The sequence below is a fragment of the Heterodontus francisci genome, chromosome 7, assembly GCF_036365525.1.
Source record: "Heterodontus francisci isolate sHetFra1 chromosome 7, sHetFra1.hap1, whole genome shotgun sequence".
Lineage (NCBI taxonomy): Eukaryota > Metazoa > Chordata > Chondrichthyes > Heterodontiformes > Heterodontidae > Heterodontus > Heterodontus francisci.
The window spans coordinates 136,674,320-136,690,041 of NC_090377.1; the positions used below are offsets into that span (position 1 = coordinate 136,674,320).

A 15,722-nucleotide genomic window follows, 5' to 3' on the forward strand; every position below is an offset into this window, starting at 1 on the left:
TAGAGTTGAGAGAAAGAATAAATAAATAATAATAACAAATTGTCCCATAAATACTTTGCTGGAGGTTATGGCAAGGGGAGAGAGGCTGAAGGAGACGTAGGTCAGGAGGAATCAGTCTCTTTACAGATATTACTTTAAGGCAGTCCTTTTGCTGATCTTCCAGTTGGTGGTGGGGGTGGGGGAGGTTGTGGGTGATGTCTTCAACTGGGACACCTGTAAACTGCCCAGGCACACTTTGCTTCCAGTGTTGAGGGAAAGCATAAAAGAGAAGGTCTCTTCACCTGGGCAGCTCCAGCTATCCAAGGCTAGGTTGTTGGGGTGGGGAGGGAGCTCCTATTCAATGGTGTTAAACACAGGAACTTCTTGTTGAAACAATACAGCCCCACCCAATGTCTTCAGGTCTCTTCTTTCACCCCCTCCCACCAACAACAATCAAAGAAAGAGCTTCAAAAAGCCAAACACACAAGAGCTGTCAGTTCTTTTGGCCTCCTGTTTTCCTCTTTTGGAATAAAGATAGATGGAAAAACCTTCCTTCCAATCTCAGTCATTCTCCTTGCAGCAGTCGCACAGTCTCCAGCACACAGCCACAGTCAGCTGAACCTCATTATCCACTGAGCAGTCCTCAATCAGGCAGCAGTAACCCAGTGCTGTACCTACCCTGGGAGTGTTTGACGGGGACAGTGTAGAGGGAGCTTTACTCTCTAGCTAACCAGTTTTTTTTTCTCTTTTATTTTTGTTCTTTTTTTGATGGGGACAGTATAGAAGGAACTTTACTCTGTATCTAATTTGTGCTGTACCTGCCCTTGGAGTGTTTGATGAGACTCTTGTGTCTACACCATGGAATAGCTACCCTGGTTGTTGTATTCTGACACTTGGTGCCAGAAATGGGATAAGTTCTATTCCCAACACTGATGTCTCTCACCTTGATGATCTGAATATAAGTTTAATAAGGTCTCCTGGTGTGTGTTGTTACGTCCCAGTTTGTTGTGCTGCCATTTATTCTGCTGGTTCTGTTTTAAGGACGGTCTTGCTGCCTCGTTGTGATGAACAGGATGTGAAGCCAGTGTCATGCTGGCAGCAGCTGAAAGCTTTCTACACGGCGCCTGTGGTGGTCTTTTACTGGAACGTGTTGGCCTATTTCGGCTTCCTCTGGCTTTTCTCCTATGTTCTGCTAATCGATTTCCAAAGCCAACCCTCAGGAAAGGAATACCTTCTCTACTTCTGGCTTTCTACCCTGGTGTGTGAAGAAATAAGACAGGTGAGGCCTAAGCTTCTGTCATACGTAGGCAAGGGGACAACTGGGTTCAATAGTGAAGATGCTCCCTGGAGTTAGGAACTGTCTATTGACATCAGGGAGCAGTGGTTGATTCCAGCACCAGTCAAAGGGATGGCAATCTCCTCTTCTCACTGCAGGTTACCATCCAAAATGCAAGACTTTCGACACATGATTAAAGCAATCTCAGGAAAGCATGGCCCAGACAACAAAGTAACCACTAATTCAAAATCTCATCAGGGAGGCAACCAGATGGGAAATAAAAAGAAATCTCCCCCTTGACATTCAACGGCATTACCTTCGCTGAATCCCCCACTATCAACATCCTGGGGGTCACCTTTGACCAGAAACTGAACTGAAGTAGCCATATAAATACCGTGGCTACAAGAGCAGGTCAGAGGCTAGGAATCTTGTGGTGAGTAACTCACCTCCTGACTCCCCAAAGCCTGTCCACCATCTACAAGGCACAAGTCAGGAATGTGATGGAATACGCTCCACTTGTCTGGACAGGTGCAGCTCCAACAACAGTCAAGAAGCTCGACACCATCCCTGACAAAGCAGCCCGCTTGATTGGCACCCGATTCACAAACATTCACTCCCTCCACCACCGACGCACAGTGGCAGCAGTGTGTACCATCTACAAGATGCACTGCAGCAATGTGCCAAGGCTTCTTAGACAGCACCTTCCAAACCCACGATCTCTACCAACTAGAAGGACAAGGGCAGTAGTTGCATGGGACCACCTGCAAGTTCCCCTCCAAGCCACACACTATCCTGATTTGGAACTATATCGCCGTTCCTTCACTGTCGTTGGGTCAAAATCCTGGAACTCCCTTCCTAACAGCACTGTGGGTGTACCTACCCCATGTGGACTTCAGCAGTTCAAGAGGCAGCTCACCACCACCTTCTCAAGGGCAATTAGGGATGAGCAATAAATGTTGGCCTGGTCTGCGATGCCCACATCCCATTAATAAATTTTTAAAAAGGACAATAAGGAGCAGAGTTTTGAGATAGAGACTACAATGTATTAATCGCACAATGTAGAGGGAGCTTTACTCTGTATCTAACCTATGCTGTACCTGCCCTGGAAGTATTTGGTGGGGAACGAGTGTTACTCTATCTCTAACACACTCTATACTTGTCCTGCTGACCCCATTGGAAAGTTTACCATCTCTCATATCGGAGCAAAATACTGTGGATTCTCGAAATCTGAAATAAAAACAGAAAATGCAGTGAATACTTTGCAGAACTGATAGCATCTGTGGCACAAGAAACAGTTAACATTTCAGGTCAGTGATCATTAGAACTGAGAGTACTTACAGTTTAATAGTTTTTAAATCAGGCAAAGGAGGGAAAAACAAACTAGAAGGACTGCAATAGTGTGGAAGGCAGGAGAGATTAAATCACAAAATGGATGATGGTGAAAGCAAAATGAAATGGTAATGTGACAAGGAAAGGAACAAAATGTGGGTCTCAAGGAGGTGTCAATGTGAAAGCAGAATCACCACCAACAATTGCCATCAAAAAAAAGCTGAGGTTATGATCTAAAATTGTTGAACTCCGTGTTGAGTCCGCAAGGTTGTAAAGTGCCTAATGGAAAGATGATGAAGTGCTGTTCCTCAAGCTTGCGCTCAGCTTCATCAGAACAGTGTAGGAGGTGGAGTTCAGATCGGTCTGGTGAGAGTGGGGTGAAGAATTAAAATTGCAGCTGACTAGAAGCTTGTGGTCACAGTTGTGGACTGAACGGAGGTGTTCTGCAAAGTGATCACCCAGTCTGTATTTGGTATCCCCAGTGTAGAGAAGGCAACGAATGCTAACTTGAAAGAAGTACAAGTGAATTACAAATTTTCACTTGGTAGTACAGAACTTGAATATTGCTTAAAAAAAAAACATGCTGTCGAAGCTTTTCATTTTGCACTCATCGGGACAGACACAAGAATGCCAAATTTCAAAGGGAGCAACAATTTATATTGCATGAGAAAAGGGTGCTGATTGGTTGGCAAGTCGACTCTGATTGGTCGAGGCATTGCCATGGAGAATGCACCAGGGAACTATTGTCCTCCACACTTTTAATTCAAAAAAAGGCGCAAAGCCTGAACATGTTCTATTTGCCTGCAGAGGACAGGTCCCTGTGTATGAATATATGTAGCTTCTAGCAAATGTACGTGAGCCTCATTGTGAGCCTGAATGATAATCTTAAATTGGTTGTTAGTGTAATTGTTAGCGCACATGGGATTGTTCAGTAAGTGCAGTGCAATCACAGAATCGCATCCAACGATAGACATGATGTTCTGAGTTTTGCAAGTACAGTCTGGTTGAGTTGAAATTTGGCATCCTGATGAGTGCAAGACGAAAAGCTTTGACAGCGTGTATCTTTTTTATAAGTGAATTGCTGTTTAACCTGGTAGGATGGTAAGAAGAGGTGTTGCACCACCTGAACTTGAATGGGTAGGTGCTGTGGGAAAGGGAGGGAGTGTTGGGGGGCTTGTGGAGTGGACCAGGGTGTAGTGGAGGGAATGGTCCCTTTGGAATTGAGTTCAAGAATTTTAGATCATAGGAAATAGGAGCAGGAGTAGGCCATTCGGCCCCTCGAGCCTGCTCCACCATTCCACGAGATCATGGCTGATCTGCTACATCAATGCCATTTTCCCACACTATCCCCATATCCCTGGATATCTTTCTATAATCTAGGAATCTATCTATCTGTCTTGAATATACTCAATGACTGAGCCTCCACAGCCCTCTGGGGAAGAGAATTTCAAAGATTCACCACCCTCTGAGTGAGGAAATTCCTCCTCATAGCAGTCCTAAGTGGCCTGCCTCTCATTCTGAGATTGTGTCCCCTGGTTCGAGACACCAACCCCACCTCCACACAGCCAGGGGGGAAACTTCCTGCCTGCAATGACCCTGTCGAGCCCTGTAAGAATTTTGAATGCTTCAATGAGATCACCTCTCATTCTTCTAAGCTCTAGAGAATACATGCCTAGTCTCCTTAACCTCTCCTCATAGGACAATCCTGCCATGCCAGGGATCAGTCTGGCCAAAACCAGCCAAAACTACTGCTTTTTTTGAAAGCAGCTGTTGGTGGCAATTCTGCTTTAGTTTACTCAGCTTTGATGAAGGGTCACTGATCTGAAACGTTAACTCTATTTCTCTCTCCACAGATGCTGCCAGACCTGCTAAGTATTTCCAGCATTTTCTGTTTTTAGTACTATCTCTCACTTTGATGAGTCCCAAATGTCTGTTCTTTTGAAGTTGTTATCGCAAACATATCACTGGTGGGGGTGGAACAAGTGACATTGTTAGGTGTCACAGTAAATAGCGTAGAATGAGAGCAGAAAAGTTACAAAGGAAATTGATAGATTAAGTGAGTGGTCAAAACTCTGGAAGATGGTGTTCAAGGTGGGGAGTGTGATGTATCCACTTTGGACTGAAACATAGAAACTTAGAAACAGAAAATAGGAGCAGGAGTAGGCCTTTTGGCCCTTCGAGCCTGCTCCGCCATTCATTATGATCATGGCTGATAATCCAACTCAGTAACCTGGTCCCACTTTCGCCCGATATCCTTTGATCCCTTTAAACCCAAGAGCTATATCTAACTCCTTCTTGAAAACATAAAATTTTTGGCCTCAACTGCTTTCTGTGGTAGCGAATTCCACAGGCTCACCACTGTCTGGGTGAAGAAATTTCTCCTCATCTCAGTCCTGAATGGTTTACCCCGTATCCTTAGACTATGACCCCTGGTTCTGGACTCTCCCGCCATCGGGAACATCCTTCCTGCATCTACCCTGTCATGTCATGTTCGAATTTTGTAGGTTTCTATGAGATTCCTCCCTCACTCCTCTGAACTCCAGCGAATATAATCCTAACTGACTCAATCTCTCTTCATACATCAGTCCCGTCATCCCAGGAATCAGTCTGGTAAACCTTCACTGCACTCCCTCTATAGCAAGAACATCCTTTCTCAGATAAGGAGACCAAACCTGCACACAATATTCCAGGTGTGGCTTCACCAAGGCCCTGTACAAAGAACAAAGAACAGCACAGGAACAGGGCATTCGGCCTTCCAATCTTGATGCCTGCCTAAACTAACACCTTCTGCACTTCCGGGGCCCATATCCCTCTATTCCCTTCCGATTCATGTATTTGTCAAGATGTCTCTTAAACGTCGCTATCGTATCTGCTTCCACCACCTCCCCTGGCAGCAAGTTCCAGGCACTCACCACCCTCTGTGTAAAAAAAAACTTGTTAAAAACAATTGCAGCAAGTCATCCCTGCTCCTGTACTCGAATCCTCTCACTATGAAGGCCAACAGACCATTTGCCTTTTTTACCGCCTGTTGCACCTACATGCTTACCTTCAGCGACTGGTCTACGAGAATACTCAGGTGTCGTTGCATATTCCCCTCTCTCAGTTTATAGCCGTTCAGATAATAATCTGCCTTCCTGTTTTTGCTGCCAAAGTGGATAACCTCACATTTATCCACATTATACTGCATCTGCCATGCGTTTGCCCACTCACTGAATTTGTCCAAATCACCTTGAAGCCTCTTTGCATCCTCCTCACATCATCCTCCCACCCAGTTTTGTGTCATCTGCAAATTTGGAGATATTACATTTAGTTCCCTCATCTAAATCATTAATATATATTGTGAATAGCTTGGGTCCTCGCACCGATCCCGGCAATACCCCACTAGTCACTGCCTGCCATTTGGAAAAAGACCCATTTATCCCTACTCTTTGTTTCCTGTCTGCCAAGCAATTGTCTGTCCATCGCAATACACTACCCCCGATACCATGCGCTTTAATTTTACACGCTAATCTCTTATGTGGGACTTTGTCGAAAGCCTTCTGAAAGTCCAAATAAACCACATCCACTGGCTCCCCCTCATCAACTCTACTGGTTACATCCTCGAAGAATTCTAGTAGATTTCTCAAGCATGATTTCCCTTTCGTAAATCCATGCTGACTCTGTCCGATCCTACCACTGTTCTCCAAGTGCTCTGCTATAAAATCTTTGATAAAGGACTCTAGAATTTTCCCCACTACCGACGTCAGGCTGACTGGTCTATAATTCCCTGCTTTCTCTCAACCTCCCTTTTTAAATAGTGGCGTTACATTAGATACCCTCAAATCTGTAGGAACTGTTCCAGAGTCTATAGAATCTTGGAAGCTGACCACCAATGCATCCACTATTTCTAGGGCCACTTCCTTAAGTACTCTGGGATGCAGACCATCAGGCCCTGGGGATTTAACGGCCTTCAATCCCATGAATTTCCCCAACACCATTTCTCTACTAATACTGATTTCCTTCAGTTCCTCTCTCTCACTAAGCCCTGTGTTCCCCAACATTTCTGGTATGATATTTGTGTCCTCCTTTGTGAAGACAGAACCAAAGTATGCATTTAGTTGGTCAGCCATTTCTTTGTTCCCCATAATAAATTCCCCTGTTTCTGACTGTAAGGGACCTACATTTGTCTTCACCAATCTTTTTCTCTTCACATACCTATAGAAACTTTTACAGTCAGTTTTTATGTTCCCCGCAAGCTTGCTCCCGTACTCTATTTTCCCCTTCTTAATTGATCCCTTGGTCCTTCTTTGCTGAATTTCAAACTGCTCCCAATCCTCAGGTCTGTTATTTTCTCTGGCGAATTTATATGCCTCTTCCTTGGATCTAATACTATCTCTAATTTCCCTTGTAAGCCATGGTTTGGCTACCTTTCCTGTTTTACTTTTGCGCCAGACCGGAATAAACAATTGCTGCAGTTCATCCATGTGCTCTTTAAATGTTTGCCACCGTCATCCCTTTAAGTAACGTTTCCCAATCCATCATAGCCAACTTGCGCCTCATACCTTCATAGTTTCCTTTACTAAGATTCCGGACCCTAGTCTCAGCATCAACTACGTCACTCTCCACTTTGATGAAGAACTCTATCATGTTATGGTCGCTGATCTCCAAGGGGTCTCGCACCACTAGATTGTCAATTATTCCTCTCTCATTACACGGTATCCAGTCTAGGATGGCCTATTCTCTAGTTAGTTCCTCAACGTATTGGTCCAGAAAACCATTCTGTATACACTCCAAGAATTCCTCCTCTACGATATTGTGACTAATTTGATTTGCCCAATCCATATGCAGATTAATTACTGATGTTCCTTTATCACATGCATCTCTAATTTCCTGTTTAACGCCATTCCCAACATCACCACTACAGTTTGGGGGGTCTATATACAACCCTCACTAACGTTTTCTGCCCCTTAGTGTTTCTCAGCTCTACCCATACAGATTCCACATCGTCAGAGCTAATATCTTTCCTCACGATTGTATTAATTTCCTCTTTAACCAGCAATGCAACTCCACCGCCTTTTGCTTTTTTTCTGTCCTTCCTAAATACTAAATACCCCTGGATGTTCATTTCCCATCCCTGCTCACCTTGCAGCCATGTCTCCGTAATCCCGACTATATCATACCCGTTTGCATCTATTTGCACGATTAATTCAGACACTTTATTGCGAATGCTCCGCGCATTAAGGCACAAAGCCTTACGGCTTGTCTTTCTAGCATTACTTGGCCCCTTCCCACTATTTTTCACTGTGGCCCTGTTTGATTCTGGTCCTTGATTTCTCTGCCTATCACTTTTCTTATTCCCCTTACTTTCTTTTGTTCTTGTCTTTGATTCCCCCCTCCTCTGACTCCTTGCAAAGGTTCCCATCCCCCTGCCATTTTAGTTTAAATGCTCCCCTACCACTTTAGCAAATACTCCCCTTAGGACATCAGTCCCAGTTCTCCCCAGGTGTAACCTGTCCAGTTTGTACTGGTCCCAGCTTCCCCAGAACCGGTCCCAATGTCCCAGGAATCTAAAACCGTCCCCCTCACACCATCTCTTCAGCCACTTATTTATCCAATATATCCTGCTATTTCTACTCTGACTAGCACGTGGGCACTGGTAGTAATCCTGAGATCACTACCTTTGAGGTCCTACTTTTCAATTTATTTATTTAGAGATACAGCACTGAAACAGACCCTTCGGCCCACCAAGTCTGTGCTGACCGACAACCACCCATTTATACTAATCCTACATTAATCCCATGTTCCTACCTACACTAGGGGCTATTTACAATGGCCAATTTACTTATCAACCTGCAAGCCTTTGACTGTGGGAGGAAACCAGAGCACCCAGCAGAAACCCACACGGTCACAGAGAGAACTTGGAAACTCCGCACAGGCCGTACCCAGAATCGAACCTGGGTCGCTGGAGCTACGAGGCTGTGGTGCGAACCACTGTGCCACCCCAGACTTCCAGACTATGGAGTCTGAACCTGTGGTGTGACCACCTCTCTATTTGTGCTATCCACAATACTCTCCTCCTCGTGGATGCTCCACAGTGTCCCTAGCTGCCACTCCAGCTCTGAAACCCGGGCTTCCAGGAGCTGCAGCTGGAGACACTTCCTGCACACATGCTGGTCCCGGGCACTGGAATTGTTCCCGGCTTCCCACATAGAGCACAAGGAGCACATCGTGGCTTTGTGCTCTCCAGCCATGACGTAACCCTTAAATTAAACCTTTTGGAAGATCTTAATATGAACTAAAATCAATTACTCTGGGGCCCTTCGTACCCGGTCCTCGTTATTACAGAACTCCCTAAAAAACACTACTTACTATATATGAAAAAAAACTGTAAACCTTTCTTACCTTAGTTGCTAAGCCAGCTATTTAGAGCTATTCCCAAACAGCAGTGACTCACCAAACAATCACCTTGCAGCTTTCCTGTGATGTCACTGTTATTTTTTTCCAAAACTCCAGCGCGCTGGAAGAGGTCCGACTGCTGTCCGCTCCTGAAGAAAGATATATCAGAATATTTTCTAAATGCCGAGAAGCTAGGAACTGTGGAAGAGCAGAGATTCAGGGGTCAAAGTACAAAAATCATTAAAAGCTCGTGGACAGGTACAAAATATATGAAAAAGACTAATGGCCTTTAACTCAAGGTGGCTGGAGTATCATAGAATCAGTAATTTACAGCATAGAAGGAGGCCTTTCAACCCATCGTGTCTGCGCCAGCCGACAAGTAGTTATCCAGCCTAATCCCACTTTCCAGCCCTTGGTCTGTAGCCCTGTAGGTTACTCTATTTCAAGTGCATATCCAAGTACTTTTTAAATGTTGAGGGTTTTTGCCTCCACCATCCTTTCAGGCAGTGAATTGCAGATCCCCACCACCCTTTAAAGAACAAAGAACAGTACAGCACAGGAACAGACCATTCGGCCCTCCAAGCCTGCACTGATCTTAATGCCTGTCCAAACTAAAACCTTCTGCAGAGCCTGCAGAAGGTTTTAGTTTAGGCAGGCATCAAGATCGGCACAGGCTTGGAGGGCCGAATGGCCTGTTCCTGTGCTGTACTGTTCTTTGTTTGTTCTTCTGCACTTCCGGGGTCCGTATCCCTCTATTCCCATCCTATTCATGTATTTGTCAAGATGCCTCTTAAACGTCGCTATCGTACCTGCTTCCACCATCTCCCATGGCAGCAAGTTCCAGGCACTCACCATCCTCTGTATAAAAAACTTGCCTCGCACATCCCCTCTAAGCCTTGCCCCTCGCACCTTTAACCTATGTCCCCTAGTGACTGAGTCTTCCACCTTGGGTACAAGCTTCTGACTATCCACTCTGTCCATGCCCCTCATAACTTTGTAAACCTCTATCATGTCGCCCCTCCACCTCCGTCGTTCTAGTGAAAACAATCCGAGTTTATCCAATATAATAAAAGCAAAATACTGCGGATGTTGGAAATCTGAAATAAAAACAAGAAATGCTGGAATCACTCAGCAGGTCTGGCAGCATCTGTGGAAAGAGAAGCAGAGTTAACGTTTCGGGTCAGTGACCCTTCATCGGAACTGACAAATATTAGAAAAGTCACAGGTTATAAGCAAGTGAGGTGGGGGTGGGGCAAGAGATAACAAAGGAGGTCTAGATTGGACCAGGCCACATAGCTGACCAATTCACGGAGCAAAGGCAAACAATATGTTAATAGTGTGTTGAAAGACAAAGCATTAGTACAGATTAGGTGTAAATACACTGAATATTGAACAGCAGCAAGTGCAAACCTGAAAAAAAAACAGTGGGTAAGCAAACTGAACAAACAAAGATGAAATGAAATAAATGCAAAAAAAAGATTGTAAAAAAGAATGTTAAAAAAAAGGAAGAAAAAATAACTAAAAATGAAAGTAAAATGGGGGGCTGTCATGCTCTGAAATTATTGAACTCGATGTTCAGTCCGGCAGGCTGTAGTGTACCTAATCAGTAAATGAGATGCTGTTCCTCGAGCTTGCGTTGATGTTCACTGGAACACTGCAGCAATCCCAGGACAGAGATGTGAGCATGAGAGCAGGGGGGAGTGTTGAAATGGCAAGCAACCGGAAGCTCAGGGTCCTGCTTGCGGACTGAGCGGAGATGTTCCGCGAAGCGGTCACCCAGTCTGCTCTTAGTCTCCCCAATGTAGAGGAGACCACACTGTGAGCAGCGAATACAGTATTACTACATTGAAAGAAGTACAAGTAAATCGCTGCTTCACCTGAAAGGAGTGTTTGGGGCCTGGGATAGTGAGGAGAGAGGAGATAAATGGGCAGGTATTACACCTCCTGCGATTGCAGGGGAAGGTGCCCTGGGACGGGGATGAGGTGGTGGGGGTAATGGAGGAGTGGACCAGGGTGTCGCGGAGGGAACGATCCCTTCGGAATGCTGACAGGGGAAGGGAGGGGAAGATGCGACTGGTAGTGGCATCACGCTGGAGGTGGCGGAAATGGCGGAGGATGATCCTTTGGATATGGAGGCTGGTGGGTTGAAAAGTGAGGACAAGGGGAACCCTGTCACGGTTCTGGGAGGGAGGAGAAGGGGTGAGGGTAGGGGTGCGGGGAATGGGTCGGACACGGTTGAGGACCCTGTCAACCACAGTGGGGGGAAATCCTCGGTTGAGGAAAAAGGAGGTCACATCAGAAGCACCGTCATGGAAGGTAGCATCATCAGAGCAGATGCGTCGGAGACGGAGAAACTGGGAAAATGGAATGGAGTCCTTACAGGAGGTAGGGTGTGAAGAAGTGCAGTCGAGATAGCTGTGGGAGTCGGTGGGCTTGTAATGGATATTAGTAGACAACCTATCCCCAGAGATGGAGACAGAGAAGTCGAGGAAGGGAAGGGAAGTGTCAGAGATGGACCATGTAAAGGTGAGAGAAGGGTGGAAATTGGAAGCAAAGTTGATAAAGTTTTCCAGTTCGGGGCGGGAGCAGGAAACGACACCGATACAGTTATCAATGTACCGGAAAAAGAGTTGGGGGAGGGGGCCTGAGTAGGACTGGAACAAAGAATGCTCGACATATCCCACAAAAAGACAGGCATAACTAGGACCCATGCGGGTACCCATAGCGACACCTTTTACTTGAAGGAAGTGCATGGAGTTGAAGGAGAAGTTGTTCAATGTGAGAACAAGTTCAGCCAGGCGGAGGAGGGTGGTGGTGGATCGGGACTGGCTGGGCCTCTGTTCCAGGAAGAAGCGGAGAACCCTCAAACCATCCTGGTGGGGGATGGAGGTGTAGAGCTATTGGACGTCCATAGTGAAGAGGAGGTGGTTGGGACCAGGAAACTGGAACTGAGTTTATCCAACCTCTCCTCATAGCTAATGCCCTCCAGACCAGGCAACATCCTGGTAAACCTCTTCTGTACCCTCTCCAAAGCCTCCACATCATTAGAATTAGAATTAGAATTAGAATATTACAGCGCAGTACAGGCCCTTCGGCCCTCGATGTTGCGCCGATCATCTGACCTACACTATTCCATTTACATCCATATGTCTATCCAATGACCACTTAAATGCCCTTAAAGTTGGCGAGTCTACTACTGTTGCAGGCAGGGCGTTCCACGCCCCTACTACTCTCTGCGTAAAGAAACTACCTCTGACATCTGTCCTATATCTTTCACCCCTCAACTTAAAGCTATGTCCCCTCGTGTTTGCCATCCTCATCCGAGGAAAAAGACTCTCACTATCCACCCTATCTAACCCTCTGATCCTTCTGGTAGTGTGGCGACCAGAATTGTACGCAATATCCTAAGTGTGGCTTAACTAAGGTTCTGTACAGCTGCAGCATGACTTGCCAATTTTTATACTCTGTGCCCCGACCGATGAAGGCAAGCATGCCGTATGCCTTCTTGACTACCTTATCCTCCTGCATTGCCACTTTCAGTGACCTGTGGACCTGTACGCCCAGATCTCTCTGCCTGTCAATACTCCTCAGGGTTCTGCCATTTACTGTATACTTCCCACCTGTATTAGACCTTCCAAAATGCATTACCTCACATTTGTCCGGATTAAACTCCATCTGCCATTTCTCCACCCAAGTCTCCAACCGATCTATATCCTGCTGTATCCTCTAACAATCCTCATCACTAACCACAACTGCAACAACTTTTGTGTCATCCACAAACTTACTAATCAGACCAGCTACATTTTCCTCCAAATCATTTATATATACTACAAACAGCAGTGGTCCCAGCACTGATCCCTGCGGAACACCACTACTCACATCCCTCCATTCAGAAAAGCTCCCTTCCACTGCTACCCTCTGTCCTCTATGACCGAGCCAGTTCTGTATCCATCTTGCCAGCTCACCTCTGATCCTGTGTGAAGACCTTTTGTACCAGTCTGCCATGAGGGACCTTGTCAAAGGCTTTACTGAAATCCATGAAGACAACATCCACTGTCCTTCCTTCATCAATCATCTTTGTCACTTCCTCAAAAAACTCAATCAAATTAGTGAGACACGACCTCCCCTTTACAAAACCATGCTGCCTCTCGCTAATAAGTCCATTTGTTTCCAAATGGGAGTAAATCCTGTCCCGAAGAATCCTCTCTCATAATTTCCCTACCACTGACGTAAGGCTCACCGGCCTGTAATTTCCTGGATTATCCTTGCTACCCTTCTTAAACAAAGGAACAACACTGGCTGTTCTCCAGTCCTCTGGGACCTCACCTGTAGCCAATGAGGATACAAAGATTTCTGTCAAGGCCCCAGCAATTTCCTCCCTTGCCTCCCTCAGTATTCTGGGTAGATCCCATCAGGCCCTGGGGACTTATCTACCTTAATATTTTTCACGACGCCCAACACTTCCTTTTTGATTTTGACATGACCCAGACTATCTGCACTCCCTTCCCTAGACTCATCATCCACCAAGTCCTTCTTTTGGGTGAATACTGATGCAAAGTCCTCATTTAGTACCTCGCCCATTTCCTCTGGCTCCATTCATAGATTCCCTCCTCTTTATATACGTATAAAAAGCCTTGGGATTCTCCTTAATTCTGTTTGCCAATGACTTTTCATGAGCCCTTTTAGCCCTCCTGACTCCTTGCTTAAGTTCCTTCCTACTTTCTTTATATTCCTCAAGGGCTTCGTCTGTTCCTAGCCTTTAAGCCCTTACGAATGCTTCCTTTTTCTTTTTGACTCGGCTCACAATATCCCGTGTTATCCAAGGTTCCTGAAACTTGCCAAATTTATCCTTCATCCTGACAGGAACATGCTGGTCCTGGATTCTAATCAACTGATGTTTGAAAGACTCCCACATGTCAGATGTTGATTTACCCTCAAACAGCCACGCCCAATCTAAATTCTTCAGTTCTTGCCTAATATTGTTATAATTAGCCTACCCCAATTTAGCACCTTCACCCACATCCGCAAGTACCTTAAAACGTACGGAATTATGGTCACTGTTCCCGAAATGCTCCCCTACTGAAACTTCGACCACCTGGCCGGGCTCATTCCCCAATACCAGGTCCAGTACAGCTCCTTCCCTCGTTGGACTATCTACATATTGGTTCAAGACGCCCTCCTGGATGCTCCTTACAAATTCTGCCCCATCCAAGCCTGAAAAATGTCCCCTCAAGTCCCCTCCAAACCTCTAACCTGTCACCCTACATTTATGCTACCTGGTTAGGACCCCTCAGCAAGGGGAATAGGTCCTTCCTATCCACTCTATCAAGACCCCTCATTTTTATACACTTCAATATATCTTCCCTCAGCCTCCTCTGTTCTAAAGAAAACAACCCTAGCCTATCCAATCATTTCTCATAGCTAAAAATCTCCAGTCCAGGCAACATCTTCATAAATCTCCTCTGTACCATCTCTAGTGCAATCAGATCTTTCCTATAGTGCAGTGACCAGAACTGCGCTCAGTCCTCCAGCTGTGGCCTGACTAGTGTTTTATACATTTCCAGCATAACCTCCCAGTTTAGATTATACACTATGGCTAATAAAGGCAATTATCCCATATGCCTTCTTAACCACCTTAACTACCTGTCCAGCCACCTTCAGGAATTTGTGGATATGTACTCCAAGGTCCCTCTGTTCCCCTACACTTCTCAGTATTCTACCATTTATTGTATATTTCCTTGCCTTGTTAACTCTCCCCAAATGCATTACCTCACATTTCTCTGGATTGAATTCCATTTGCCATTGTTCTGCCCACCTGACTAGTCCATTGATATCTTTCTGCAGTCTACATATTTTTTCTTCATTACTAACTACGCGGCCAACCCTGTATCATCTGCAAACTTCTTAATCATCGCCTCTGCCCCACATTCAAGTTGAAATCAAAAAGCAAGGGACCTAGTACTGAGCCCTAAGGAACCTCACTGAAAACTATCTTCCAGTCTCAAAAACACCCATAAACCATAGAGTCATAGTGTCACAGCACTGAAACAGGCCCTTCGGCCCACCGAGTCTGTGCCAACCATCAACCACCCATTTATACTAATCCTACACTAATCCCATATTCCTACCACATCCCCACCTGTCCCTATGTATTTCCCTACCACCTACCTATACTAGGGTCAATTTATAATGGCCAATTTACCTACCAACCTACAAGTCTTTTGGCTGTGGGAGGAAACCGGAGCACCCGGAGAAAACCCACGCAGACACAGGGAGAACTTGCAAACTCCACACAGGCAGTACCCAGAATTGAACCCGGGTCGCTAGAGCTGTGAGGCTGCGGTGCTAACCACTGCGCCGCCCCAACTTTTTTGGATCCAACTTGCCACTTTACCTTGGATCTCATGGACGTTTACTTTCATGACCAGTCTTCCATGTGGGACCTGATCAAAAGCCTTGTTAAAATCCATTTAGACTACATCAAATGCACTACCGTCGTTGACTGTCCTTGTTACCTCCTCAATAAATTAACAGGTTAGTGAGACACAACTTCCCTTTACAAATCTGTGCTAATTCTTGATTCCCTGACCAATGGGAACAATCTCTCAGCTTCTACCCTATCAAACTTGCTCAGAATCTTGTATGTCTCAATTAGATCACCTTTCATTCTTCTAAACTCCAGAGAATATAGGTCCAACTTACTCAGCCTCTCATCATAGGACAACCCCCTCATCCCAGGGACCAATTTAGTAAATCTTCGCTG

General features: G+C 45.6%; 1 protein-coding gene across 7 annotated transcripts in view; it reads left to right on the forward strand.

The window, feature by feature from the left end:
* trpm2 (transient receptor potential cation channel, subfamily M, member 2) overlaps nucleotides 1-15,722 on the forward strand; it is a 347,573-nt gene that overhangs the window by 233,047 nt on the left and 98,804 nt on the right. For all 7 annotated transcript variants that reach the window (XM_068036234.1, XM_068036230.1, XM_068036236.1 and 4 more), the window contains exon 18: nucleotides 1,021-1,258. In XM_068036234.1, the coding sequence (XP_067892335.1) occupies nucleotides 1,021-1,258 (238 nt within the window). The remainder of the gene's footprint in view (nucleotides 1-1,020; nucleotides 1,259-15,722) is intronic.